We start from the raw sequence: 13,621 nt of genomic DNA on the forward strand, positions 1-13,621 counted from the left end.
AAAAATATTGTGAGCTAGTTACTTTCTTGCTGTTCCCTGACTCACACAAATAGCGTTTGCTCTATTTGGTTTGATAATGCATAACTTCCCCTAAAAAGTCATCACTCACATCGCAAAACAGAAGAACTATAAAAAAATAGGCATTTTGGAATAATTTAAATGAATGAAAAATCTAGCAGCAAGATGTATTTTAGACTCGTTGATCATCTATTCACCCACGGCTTAGTTCTTAATGACGCCTACAATAAATAGGCAACATGCAATTTTCTATTTTACAGTTTTCACTCAACATATACCTGAAAAGAAATGTCACACACCTTCAGAGCGTTCCTAGCCACAATCCAAAGACAAGGGCCAACAACTGGAAGGCAAGACCACTTCTGATTCCTGAGGCAGAACTGGATAAGTCGACGATAGCTATTGCTATGGTTTTCTTTGTTGTTGTTGATGCTGTTGTTGTTGTTGTTGTTGTTGTTGTTGTTGTTGTTGTTGTTATTGTTGTTGCTACTGCTGAGGTTTTTGGATTAAAGTTTCTAGTTTGTGCTATTACATTGTTCAATGAAAATTCGATTTTATAATTAGTTCCTGAAAAATAATGCAAACATAACGTTGGAAGTCAAACAGATGAAACTGTTGCGACCATTTTAAAAATAACCAAGACCATAAGCATAAGGACAGGTGTGTCCCAAAAGGTGTCTATTTCAACTTAGATGTTGGGGCAAACAGCACTGTTAAGAAATACCTACGGTACATAGTTATCAGTAAACAGAAAAGGAATTCTTGGCATTTAAAGCAGTGCAGGATAGCTAACACTCATACACAGTTTAAGAGATTACACAGACCATCTAGCAGACGGAGCTATTCATGCAAGGAACTCACATCTAAATTAAAATGTAGCCAAACTGAAGGCTGCTGTGCGTACATCATTTCATTGCAACTTCATATATAGTTCAGTCCACAGAATGGATTTGTTTACCATATTTGATGTAGGACTGCACTCACCATTAATCCTTTTCACAAATATGGTGTTACATTCCATGTATTTCATTCCAGGCATGCTTTTGTAATTGTGAGTTGTGTATTGAGTGTGTAAAAGACAAGCCTGCTCAGCTTGGTATCTTAGGACTTTAAACCTGTGAACATACATTTCAGCTTATACATCAGATATGCATGTGTATCTTAACACCGGCTAGAAATACACAAGGGAAATGTATGATATTCAAAAATAAAGCTGACTTACACCTAATTCTCTTACCTTATTTGTGTGTTTTTCCACATTTTGTAACACAGGCTTGCCGAAGTGTAGACAATTATAAAATGCTCATTTTATTTGAGTTATATTTTTTCTGCTCACTAAACAACTTTTCCACTACGCTTTACTTCACTAATCCTGTGACGTTTGCATTGATTGGTGGACATCACATCATGTTTCATCCTACTTAAGCCAAGCCTGTCTAGGTGTAACTTTGATGTTCTTCTTTATATATATATAGCACATGCATTGAAAACCTTTACGGTTACCTCAAAGTTGATTATTTTTTAGTGTTCCCAAAATTTGCATTGTATGCCCTTGATCAAAAACAAAATCTTTTATTGTTACATCCCTTATACCCCTACGTTCTTTACACGTATCCCCATCTTACTAATATGTAAGGTACACATATCTAATTAGTGAAAGCATCCATATTGAATGTCATATGCTATATTGTTAGCTAAAAGACAATATACAGATGCCTAATACTCAAATTACAGTCTTTCATTGGCAGAATGACTGTTAAGTAGGCTGTGACATGTTTAGAGAAATAATACTAGTATCAGCAAATAAGAGTCTGCTTTAGAAAAGTTACTGACCTGCAATCCAAATTCTATGCCTTAGTCCCATTAAAAGTAGACTATCTCAGCGCATCTGCAGGACACCTGGAACATTTTTGCATGGTCTGTCTGTCTGTCTATATATATATATATATATATATATATATGTATATTCACTGAAAAAACCATAGGTTTCAGGCACGTTATAGTTAAGAATTAGCATTTAAAAAACCTTAGAAATTCACTGAAAAAACCATAGGTTTCAGGAGCGTTATAGTTAGCTGGACTTTTCACTCGCACAAAACCATTGAAATTCCCCCGTTATAGTTAGTTCAGCTAACTATAACTCGCGCGCCCACAATGCACTGCTGATGACGTCACGTATTACATCACTCATGACATGGTCAGTGACATCACAGGAGGCTGACTGAAACATGCACTTTCAATACCAGCAGCAGACTTCCCTGGTGAGCAGTAGCTTTACTACAGTGATCTAATGAGCAACTAGAGTGCTACCATTCAGAATTTATGGAAAATGTGTGACACATCTGAAAGCCTTCTTGATGGAATCAAAGTAAACAAGCATTGAAAATGCAATAGGTCTCGCCCCCGTTTAAGTTAAAGCAATTCTGTTTGTAATTAGGTGGCTTTTTAGCTTTGCTTGTATTAGAGTTTTTCAAACTTTCATATACATACCATGCATATGTATGCATATATGTATATGTATATGTTTGCATGAATTTATATTTATATAGATATGCAGATTATATTTATATGTTTATATATGTATATATATCTACACATATATATAAATGCATATGCATATATATATGTTCATATGTGTGCATGTACAGAGAGGTAGAGGTGTATAGGTAGAGGTGTAGAGGTAGAGAGGTAGTGGTAGAGAGGTAGAGAGTAGTGGAGAGAGAGGTAGAGAGGTAGAGAGTAGAGAGCGAGTAATAGAGAGTAGAGAGTGAGTAGTAGAGAGTAGGAGAGAGTGGTAGAGAAAGTATCAGAGAGTGAGTAGTAGAGAGTAGTAGAGTGAGTAGTAGAGAGTGAGTATTAGAGAGTGAGTAGTAGAGAGTAGTAGGGAGTGAGTAGTAGAGTGAGTAGTAGAAAGAAGTAGAGAGTAGTAGAGAGTGAGTAGTAGAGAGTAGTAGAGAGAGAGTAGTAAAGAGTGAGTAGTAGAGAGTGAGTAGCAGATTGAGAAGTAGAGAGTAGTAGAGAGAGTGTAGTAGAGAGTGAGTAGTAGAGAGTAGTAGAGAGTGAGTAGTAGAGAGTAGTAGAGAGTGAGTAGTAGAGAGTGAGTAGTAGAGAGAGAGTAGTAGAGAGTAGTAGAGAGTGAGTATTAGAGAGTGAGTAGTACAGAGTGAGTAGTAGAGAGTAGTACAGAGTGAGTAGTAGAGAGTAGTAGAGTGAGTAGTAGATAGTGAGCAGTAGAGTAGTAGAGAGTGAGTGGTAGAGATTAGGAGAGAGTAGTAGAGTGAGTAGTAGAGAATAGTAGAGAGTGAGTAGCAGAGCGAGTAGTAGAGAGTAGTAGAGTAGTAGAGAGTGAGTAGTAGAGAGTGAGTAGTAGAGAGAGTAGTGGAGAGTAGTAGAGAGTGAGTAGTAGAGAGTAGTAGAGAGCGAGTAGTAGAGAGTGAGTAGTGGAGAGTGAGTAGTAGAGAGCGAGTAGTAGAGAGTGAGTAGTAGAGAGAGAGTAGTAGAGAGTGAGTAGTAGAGAGTAGTAGAGTGAGTAGTAGAGAGTGAGTAGTAGAGAGTAGTAGAGAGAGAGTAGTAGAGAGTGAGTAGTAGAGAGAGAGTAGTAGAGTAGTAGAGAGTGAGTGCTAGAGAGCAGCAGAGAGTAGTAGAGTGAGTAGTAGAGAGTAGTAGAGAGTGAGTAGTAGAGAGTGAATAGTAGAGAGTAGTAGTAGAGAGTAGTAGAGAGAGAGAGTAGTAGAGAGTGTAGTAGAGAGTGAGTAGTAGAGAGTGAGTAGTAGAGAGCGAGTAGTAGAGAGTGAGTAGTAGAGAGAGAGTAGTAGAGAGTGAGTAGTAGAGAGAAGTAGAGTGAGTAGTAGAGAGTGAGTAGTAGAGAGTAGTAGAGAGAGAGTAGTAGAGAATGAGTAGTAGAGAGAGAGTAGTAGAGTAGTAGAGAGTGAGTGCTAGAGAGCAGCAGAGAGTAGTAGAGTGAGTAGTAGAGAGTAGTAGAGAGTGAGTAGTAGAGAGTGAATTGTAGAAAGTAGTAGTAGAGAGTAGTAGAGAGAGAGAGTAGTAGAGAGTGTAGTAGAGAATGAGTAGTAGAGAGTAGTAGCGAGTGAGTAGTAGAGAGTAGTAGAGAATGAGAAGTAGAGTAGTAGAGAGTGAGTGGTAGAGAGTAGTAGAAAGTAGTAGAGTGAGTAGTAGAGAGTGAGTAGTAGAGAGTGAATAGTAGAGAGTAGTAGAGAGTAAGTAGTAGAGGGTAGTAGAGCGTGAGTAGTAGAGAGTGAGTAGTAGAGAGTGAGTAGTAGAGAGTAGTAGCGAGTGAGTAGTAGAGACTGAGTAGTAGAGTAGTAGAGAGTGAGTAGTTGAGTGTGAGTAGTAGAGAGTGAGTAGTAGAGAGTAGTAGAGTAGTAGAGAGTGAGTAGTAGAGAGTAGTAGAGAGTGAGTAGTTGAGAATGAGTAGTAGAGAGTGAGTAGTGGAGAGTAGTAGAGTAGTAGAGAGTGAGAAGTAGAGCGTACTAGAGAGTGAGTAGTAGAGAGTGAGTAGTAGAGAGAGAGTAGTAGAGAGTCAGCAGTAGAGTAGTAGAGAGTAGTCAGTCAGTCAGTGTCAGTCAATGTCAGTCAGTCAGTGTCAGTCAGTCTGTCAGTGTCAGTCAATCAGTGTCAGTCAATTAGTGTCAGTCAGTCAGTGTCAGTCAATCAGTGTCAGTCAGTCAGTGTCAGTCAGTCAGTGTCAGTCAATCAGTGTCAGTCAATGTCAATCAGTGTCAGTCAGTCAGTCAGTGTCAGTCAGTCAGTGTCAGCTAGAGCAGCTCTGCTGAACTGGTTCTCTGGCTCTACATCAGGTCTGCTGACCTGGTTCTCTGGCTCTAGAGCAGCTCTGCTGACCTAGTTCTTATGCTACAGAGCAGCTCTGCTGATCTAGTTCTCTGGCTCTACAACAGCTCTGCAGACCTGGTTCTCTGGCTCTAAAGCAGCTCCATTGACCCAGTTCTATGGCTCTGAAGCATTTCTGCTGACATGGTTCTCTGGCTCTATAGAAGCTCTGCTGACCTGGTTCTCTCCCTCTAAAGGAGCTCTACTGACCTGGTTTCTCTGGCTCTGCAGCAGCTCTGCTGACCTGGTTCTCTGGCTCTAGAGCAGCTCTGTTGACCTGGTTCTTAGGCTCTAGAGCAGCTCTACTGACCTGGTTCTCTGGCTCTAAAGCAGCTCTGCTGACCTGGTTCTATGGCTCTAAAGCAGCTCTGCTGATTTGGTTCTCTGGCTCTAGAGTAGCTCTGCTGACCTGGTTCTCTGGCTCTAAAGCAGCTCTGCTAACCTGGTTCTCTGGCTCTAAAGCAGCTCTGCTAACCTGTTCTCTGGCTCTAAAGCAGCTCTGCTGACCTGGTTCTCTCCCTCTAAAGCAGCTCTGCTGACCTGGTTTCTCTGGCTCTACAGCAGCTCTGCCGACCTGGTTCTCTGACTCTAGAGCAGCTCTGCTGACCTAGTTCTTAGGCTCTAGAGCAGCTCTGCTGACCTGGTTTTCTGCACTCACAACGCACGCACCCGACTTCGCGAAAATATATTTAAAAATAATATAAGTTTCTTATAAGTACAAATATATTATTTTGATGAATATCTTACATAATCTCTTGCCTTAATATGTATATTAAAGACACATACATATCATTTTGGAACATATTTTTTTTTGCGGGAGTCGTGCACCCGGCGCGCCCCAGCACATATATGATGTCATGCGGGACCCGCAAGCGCGCAAACATCTCGTACCGTAATGCACATGTGTCGCGAATGCGCAGGAGCAGGAGTCGCAGACTGGTCGCATACCAATCGCTCATATCACGTGATATTAAATGTATATGATGTAACTGAAAAACACGTAGCCGTCGCACACCATACCCGGATCCTTCATGACTTTTCTAAAATGGCGGCTAGAATGCGCACCCCCACCGTGATGTGTACACTTTGAGTGCGTGACTGCGAAAAAAAATTGATTTTTTTTAAAGAAAATGATATAAATATATTAAAATAAAAAATGAAAACAAGAAAATTAATCAATATTTCAGTTTTAATTAAAAAATGTTTTTTTGAAATTTTCCCAAAAATTTATAATGGTATTTAATGAATAAAATATTTATAAATAAACAGTTAAAAAACTGTAGAAAATCAGTACAAAAAAATAGATAAAACTACTATCACACTTAAAAGTTAGCATTTAAAAAACCTTTGAAATTCAATGAAAAAAAACATAGGTTTTAGAGACGTTATAGTTAGAAATTAGCATTTAAAAAACCTTAGAAATTCACAGAAAAAATCATAGGTTTCAGGGGTGTTATGTTTAGCTGCCCATTTCACTGGCAAAACCATAGAAATTCCTCCGTTATAGTTAGTTCTGCTAACTATAACTCACGCGCCCGCAATGCACTGCTGATGATGTCACATATTGCATCATTCATGACATGGTCAGTGACATCACTGATGACATCACTGGCGCAATAAACTGGATTACTTGAAATCAGAGAGTGCCCATTTGCTACTTTTGTGTTGGGATATATATATATATATATATATATATATATATATATATATATATATATATATATATATATATATATATATATATATATATATATATATTTATATATATATATATATTATCTACTGGCGGTCGCCAGTAGATAGTTATAGTTAGGACCGAGTTTCCATAGGAAATCTCAAAATTCTATTTTGAATAACTTTGGCGCCGATTGACGAATCTTCGCGAAATTTTCAAAACTAATGGGGCGCTCCGCTCCGCTCCTACCCTGAAAGTCTCGGGGTGATTCGTCAGGCGGGGGCCGAGAAAGAGGGGGGGTCCCAAAACACGTTTTCCCCATGGATTTTTCCATAGGGACTTTAGTCGCAGCTACAGCCCAAACTGCTGAACAGAATTACGTGAAATTTGGCAGAGAGGTAGCCATAAGGTCCGTTTGGTGCCTTTTGCAGGTTTGGTGTAAATCTGTTCAGTATTTTCTGAGAAAATAGCATTTAAATCAATATATATATCTATACGCGCGCAGCGTGCGCGCAGGGTGCGCACACTCGGCCGTCCGCGAGCGCACTTCTGATTGGTTGTTATATCTTAGTAAACATTCGAATCGGTCGAAACCAGGAAGTGTCGGCCGCCATTTTGTCTCTCGCACTGAGAGGGGGGTGAAACACAAAGGAGAAAAACATGTAAAGGGGGCATGCTGGACAGTTCCTGACCCCCTAGCAGGGGTCAAGGGGTCCCAGGAGGTCCCCCAAGGGCAATTAAAAAAATTAAAAATTTTCGGTAAATCGCCGAGTGCGCGAAGCGTGAGCGCACTATCGAAATGAAAAAAATTCAGCGAGGTTCGCGCAGCGTGCGCGCACGGTATAAACGCTTTAAAATAAAATAGCTATGTCAATCCCCCCATGTGCACACGCTGCGCGCAGCGCAGTTGGTGTGCATGGCTTATTTCCCTATTAACAGGTTATACCAAAACCCTTAACAACAAAGCGTATCATGTGTCCTACTTGTGCGGACGGTGCGCGAAGTGCACCGTGAGTACATGGCCCATTAAGCGTAACGTGGGCGCGCGGTGCGCGTAGCGCACTGCGTGCCCACCATGCGTGCACGGTGCGCAAAGTGCACCGTGCGTGCACGGTACTAACTGAGTAAAGTGGGCGCGAGGTGCGCAAAGCGCACCGCGTGCTCACCGTGCGCGCACGGAACGAACTGCGTGAAGTGGGCGAGCGGTGCGCAAAGCGCACCGCGTGCCCACCGTGCACGCACCGTGCGCGAAGCGCACCGTGCGCGCACGGCACGAACGGCGTAAAGTAAATTAGCATTTAAAAAAACGTACAAATTCACTGAAAAAACCATAGGTTTCACACACGTTATAGTTAGGAATTAGCATTTAAAAAACCTTGCAAATTCACTTAAAAAACCATAGGTTTCACACATGTTATAGTTAGCTGGGCATTTTCCTCATGAAAAACCAATGAAATTCCCCCGTTATAGTTAGTGCAGGCAACTATAACTCACGCGACCAGAATCCGCTGCTGATGACGTCAGATATTACATCACTGATGACATATGCGTCTTTCTGAAAAAAAAAAAATATATATGTATAGCTAAAAAAAAAAGGAAGAAGACATGGGCATATAAATGTGTAAATACAGTGATGTAATATCTGACGTCATCAGCAGCGGATTACGGTCGTGTGAGTTATAGTTGCCTGCACTAACTATAACGGGGGAATTTCATTGGTTTTTCATGAGGAAAATGCCCAGCTAACTATAACATGTGTGAAACCTATGTTTTTTTAAGTGAATATATATATGTGTATATATATATATATATGTGCAAACAAAGTGCCCGAAAGCTTTGAGAAGGCACACACAGCACTCACGCCCTCCGGCTTTCTAATGCAGCTCGCCTTCATGCTCCATCAATTAGCATATCTCGTGCCTACGCGTTTCAAGGCTCTGGGCCTCTTCTTCATGGGCTGCTAATTAAACAACACATCACAAGCTCACCATCTGTTTCCGGCATTATTTATTTCAATTTCCGTCCTTTGTAGGCTGTGCTAAGTGCAATTAAAGTGACTGCATCCTGGGACTTGTAGTCTCCGATGTGAGCAAAAATATTTCCCTTGGTAGGTGTGATGCTTATTTACAATGTAAAAGCTTTTCATTGTCCTTAGTAGGATTCAGGAACATTATTGACGGGCTCCTTTATGCATATCGAGTGCTGAGCTGTATATGGTTTCAAAAAGTTCAAATCCACAGCTTCACTTGATTGGCGACGGTGCTCCTCTCCACGGCTGGGCTGCCGTGTGTATAGTTGTGCAAACAAAGTGCCCGAAAGCTTTGAGAAGGCACACACAGCACTCACGCCCTCCGGCTTTCTAATGCAGCTCGCCTTCATGCTCCATCAATTAGCATATCTCGTGCCGACGCGTTTCAAGGATCTGGGCCTCTTCTTCATGGGCTGCTAATTAAACAACACATCACAAGCTCACCATCTGTTTCTGGCATTATTTATTTCAATTTCCGTCCTTTGTAGGCTGTGCTAAGTGCAATTAAAGTGACCGCATCCTGGGACTTGTAGTCTCCGATGTGAGCAAAAATATTTCCCTTGGTAGGTGTGATGCATATTTACAATTAAAAAGCTTTTCATTGTCCTTAGTAGGATTCTGGAACATTATTGACGGGCTCCTTTATGCATATCGAGTGCTGTGCTGTATATGGTTTCAAAAAGTTCAAATCCACTTGATTGGCGACGGTGCTCCTCTCCACGGCTGGGCTGCCGTGTGTATAGTTGTGCAAACAAAGAGAGGAGCACCATTTCAGGATTCTTGAAAGGCTGTGGAAAGGGATGATTCCGCTCCATACAGCACGTCGCTCTTTGCTTGAATCAACTCGCCTTGCTTGCTTCCCATCCTACTATAGGAATATTAATGAACTGCAATTGGGACAATTCTGCACTGTACCTACTAAGGATATAATTAAATACTCACCTCTAAGGACTACATGTCCCAGCATACCAGTGCGCTAATGTAGCACCGCCCACTATGAGCGGTATGCAAATAAATGAAATTGAAAATGAGTGGTGAGTCTCTCAGTGCATACTTGTCAGCCCATGAAGAGGAGGCGCTATGACCTCGAAACGCGTCGGCATGGATTGTGATAAATGGGGGCAGTGAGGTAAGCAGCAGCGACGTTACACTGAACAGACCGACGTCGAGTGACCTCTCGTTGCTTACGGGCATTTGATGTTATATATTTACACGGCAGCCCCTGCCGTGGAGAGGAGCACCATTTCAGGATTCTTAAAAGGCTGTGGAAAGGGATGATTCCGCTCCGTACATCACATCGCTCTTTGCTTGAATCAACTCGCCTTGCTTGCTTCCCATCCTACTATAGGAATATTAATCAACTGCAATTGGGACAATTCTGCACTGTACCTACTAAGGATATAATTAAATACTCACCTCTAAGGACTACATGTCCCAGCATACCAGTGCACTAATGTAGCACCGCCCACTATGAGCGGTATGCAAATAAATGAAATTGAAAGCGAGTGGTGAGTCTCTCAGTGCATACTTGTCAGCCCATGAAGAGGAGGCGCTATGACCTTGAAACGCGTCAGCATGGATTGTGATTAATGGGGGCAGTGAGGTGAGCAGCAGCGAGGTTACACTGAACAGACCGACGTCGAGTGACCTCTCGTTGCTTACGGGCATTTGATGTTATATATTTACACGGCGGCCCCTGCCGTGGAGAGGAGCACCATTTCAGGATTCTTGAAAGGCTGTGGAAAGGGATGATTCCGCTCCATACAGCACGTCGCTCTTTGCTTGAATCAACTCGCCTTGCTTGCTTCCCATCCTACTATAGGAATATTAATGAACTGCAATTGGGACAATTCTGCACTGTACCTAAGGATATAATTAAATACTCACCTCTAAGGACTACATGTCCCAGCATACCAGTGCGCTAATGTAGCACCGCCCACTATGAGGATATGCAAATAAATGAAATTGAAAACGAGTGGTGAGTCTCTCAGTGCATACTTGTCAGCCCATGAAGAGGAGGCGCTATGACCTTGAAAACGCGTCGGCATGGATTGTGATTAATGGGGGCAGTGAGGTGAGCAGCAGCGAGGTTACACTGAACAGACTGACGTCGAGTGACCCCTCGTTGCTTACGGGCATTTGATGTTATATATTTACACGGCGGCCCCTGTCGTGGAGAGGAGCACCATTTCAGGATTCTTGAAAGGCTGTGGAAAGGGATGATTCCGCTCCATACAGCACGTCGCTCTTTGCTTGAATCAACTCGCCTTGCTTGCTTCCCATCCTACTATAGGAATATTAATGAACTGCAATTGGGACATTTCTGCACTGTACCTACTAAGGATATAATTAAATACTCACCTCTAAGAACTACAAGTCCCAGCATACCAGTGCGCTAATGTAGCACCGCCCACTATGAGCGGTATGCAAATAAATGAAATTGAATACGGGTGGTGAATCTCTCAGTGCATACTTGTCAGCCCATGAAGAGGAGGCGCTATGACCTCGAAACGCGTCGGCATGGATTGTGATTAATGGGGGCAGTGAGGTGAGCAGCAGCGAGGTTACACTGAACAGACCGACATCGAGTGACCTCTCGTTGCTTACGGGCATTTGATGGTATATATATATATATATATATATATATATATATTCACTGAAAAAACCATAGGTTTCAGGGGCGTTATAGTTAGCTGGACTTTTCACTCGTACAAAACCATTGAAATTCCCCCGTTATAGTTAGTTCAGCTAACTAAAACTCGCTCGCCCGCAATGCACTGCTGATGACGACACATATTACATCACTCATGACCTGGTCAGTGACATCACTCATGACATCACTGATGACATCTCAAATGACATCACTGATGACATTATCCAGTGAATGTGTGTTTTTCTGAAAATTACATATGTTTTATATATGTATATCTCAAGGTCGATGGAAGAATAAATTGGTACATAAGTGTCTAAATGGATGATTTGTTTTTGAAAAATTGATTGTATAACTGACTGATTAAGTGTATCTTAGTGAATACATGGCTTAGTGAGTAATGTTTAAATATGTAAATATCTGTATCAGTCTCTCACTTTGTGTATAAGTGGCTGCATGGGTTGGTGAGTAGCTACATTAGTGTCTATATAGGTTATTAGTTGTTTTTTGAGTATCAGTATGAGTGTCTGAGAGTCTGTATGATTCGGTGGGGGGTATTACGTAGTGCATAGGTGCATGAATGAGTGACTCACTGTTTTTATGTGTTGAAGACAGCATGTGTGCAGGACTGTATGGGTGGATGAGTGTGTGCATGGGTGTGTTAGTGAGTAAATGACTGTCTCAATAGTGTCTTTAAAGGTAACTACATATGTTTTAAACTAGTATATGTCACTATTGGTGTATATAAGTGAGTATATGTGAGAGTGAGAGATTGAAAGAGTTCCTGTATGAATAAGTATGTGTTTCTATAAGTGATTGTTTAAAAGACTAAGTTTGTGTAAGTTTCTGTAGAAGTAAGTGTGGTGGTGTGTGTTTAACTGTATATGCAAGTAAATGGATGTTTGATTCTTTATTAGCATGAGTGACTATGTGTGTGAATAACTCTATGAAAGAGTGGCGTTGTGTATCAGGATGTATAGGTGTATGAGTACATATGATGAGTGAGTACATGTATGAGTGACTGTATAGGACTGTTGGTGAATGAGTAGATGTGTATGTGGATCTTAGGTTGTTGTAACTGATATTGGTATGTCCATTGTTTTGAAAATTTTAGTTTCTATTTTTGAATGTGTGTATCAAAGGTTATATTAGGGGAGAGGAGGTCTGCTACTCTATCACAAGGATGATGTCATCAGTGATGTCATCAGTGATGTCACTGACCATGTCATGAGTGATGTAATATGTGACGTCATCAGCAGTGCATTGCGGAAGCGCGAGTTATAGTTAGCTGAACTAACTAACTATAACGGGGGAATTTCAATGGTTTTGTACGAGTGAAAAGTCCAGCTAACTACAACGCCCCTGAAACCTATGGTTTTTTCAGTGAATTTCTAAGGTTTTTTAAATGCTAATTCCTAACTATAACGTGCCTGAAACCTATGGTTTTTTCAGTGAAAATATATATATATATATATATATATATATATATATATATATATATATACATATATATATATATATATATATATATATATATATATATATATGTGTGTGTGTGTATATATATATATATATGTGTGTGTGTGTGTGTGTATATATATATATATATATATACACACATATATTTTATTTTTATTTTTTCACTTATAGTTAGGCTCAGATTTCCCTCGTACAAAACCAGTGCAATTCGACTGTTATACTTAACTGAGCAAACTACAACTTACTGCTCTGCAATGCACTCCTTATGACCACACATATTACATCACTCATGACATGGTCAGTGACATCACTGATGACATCTCAAATGACATTACTGATTGCATCATCCTGTGAGTGTATTTTTAAGGTTTATGGGTGTCACACATATATACTAACCTACTAAAAAGATAAATTAGCATACTAGGTGCACTACTATTGAGAGATACTACTTCTAACATACTATATGAGTGGCTGTGTGACTGTATGTATCCTTGTGTGTATGGTGTGTAAGTGGCTGTATGGGTGTATAGGCGGGTGTGTGAGTAGCTGTGTGGGTGAGTGAGGGTAATGGTGAATAAGCGGATGTGTCAGTGGCTGAATGGGTGAGTGAATGGCAGTGTGTGTGGCTCTATGGGTTGGTAAGTGTGTGTATTGTAGTGACTGTATGGGTGAGTGAGTGGGTATCTGAATGGCTGTATGAGTAAGGGACTTGGTGTGTTAGTGGCTTTATGGGTGAGTGAGTAGCTGTTCTAGTGGGTGTTTGGATATGTGAGTTGGTGTGTGAGTGGCTGTATTGGAGAGTATGTGTCTGTGTGAATGGCTTTATGGGTGAGTGAGTGGATGTGTGAGTGCTTGTATGGATGTGTGAATGGGTATGTAAGTGGTTGTATGGGTGTGTGAGTGACTGTGCGAGTACTTGTAT

General features: G+C 41.0%; 1 protein-coding gene across 1 annotated transcript in view; it reads right to left on the reverse strand.

The window, feature by feature from the left end:
• LOC146830898 (fibrocystin-L-like) overlaps positions 1 to 13,621 on the reverse strand; it is a 1,500,901-nt gene that overhangs the window by 44,118 nt on the left and 1,443,162 nt on the right. The window contains exon 81 of the mRNA XM_085605087.1: positions 318 to 585. Within this exon, the coding sequence (XP_085461213.1) occupies positions 320 to 585 (266 nt within the window). The 3' untranslated portion in view covers positions 318 to 319. The remainder of the gene's footprint in view (positions 1 to 317; positions 586 to 13,621) is intronic.

This window comes from Triturus cristatus, chromosome 5_1 (genome assembly GCF_964204655.1).
Source record: "Triturus cristatus chromosome 5_1, aTriCri1.1, whole genome shotgun sequence".
Classification (NCBI taxonomy): domain Eukaryota; kingdom Metazoa; phylum Chordata; class Amphibia; order Caudata; family Salamandridae; genus Triturus; species Triturus cristatus.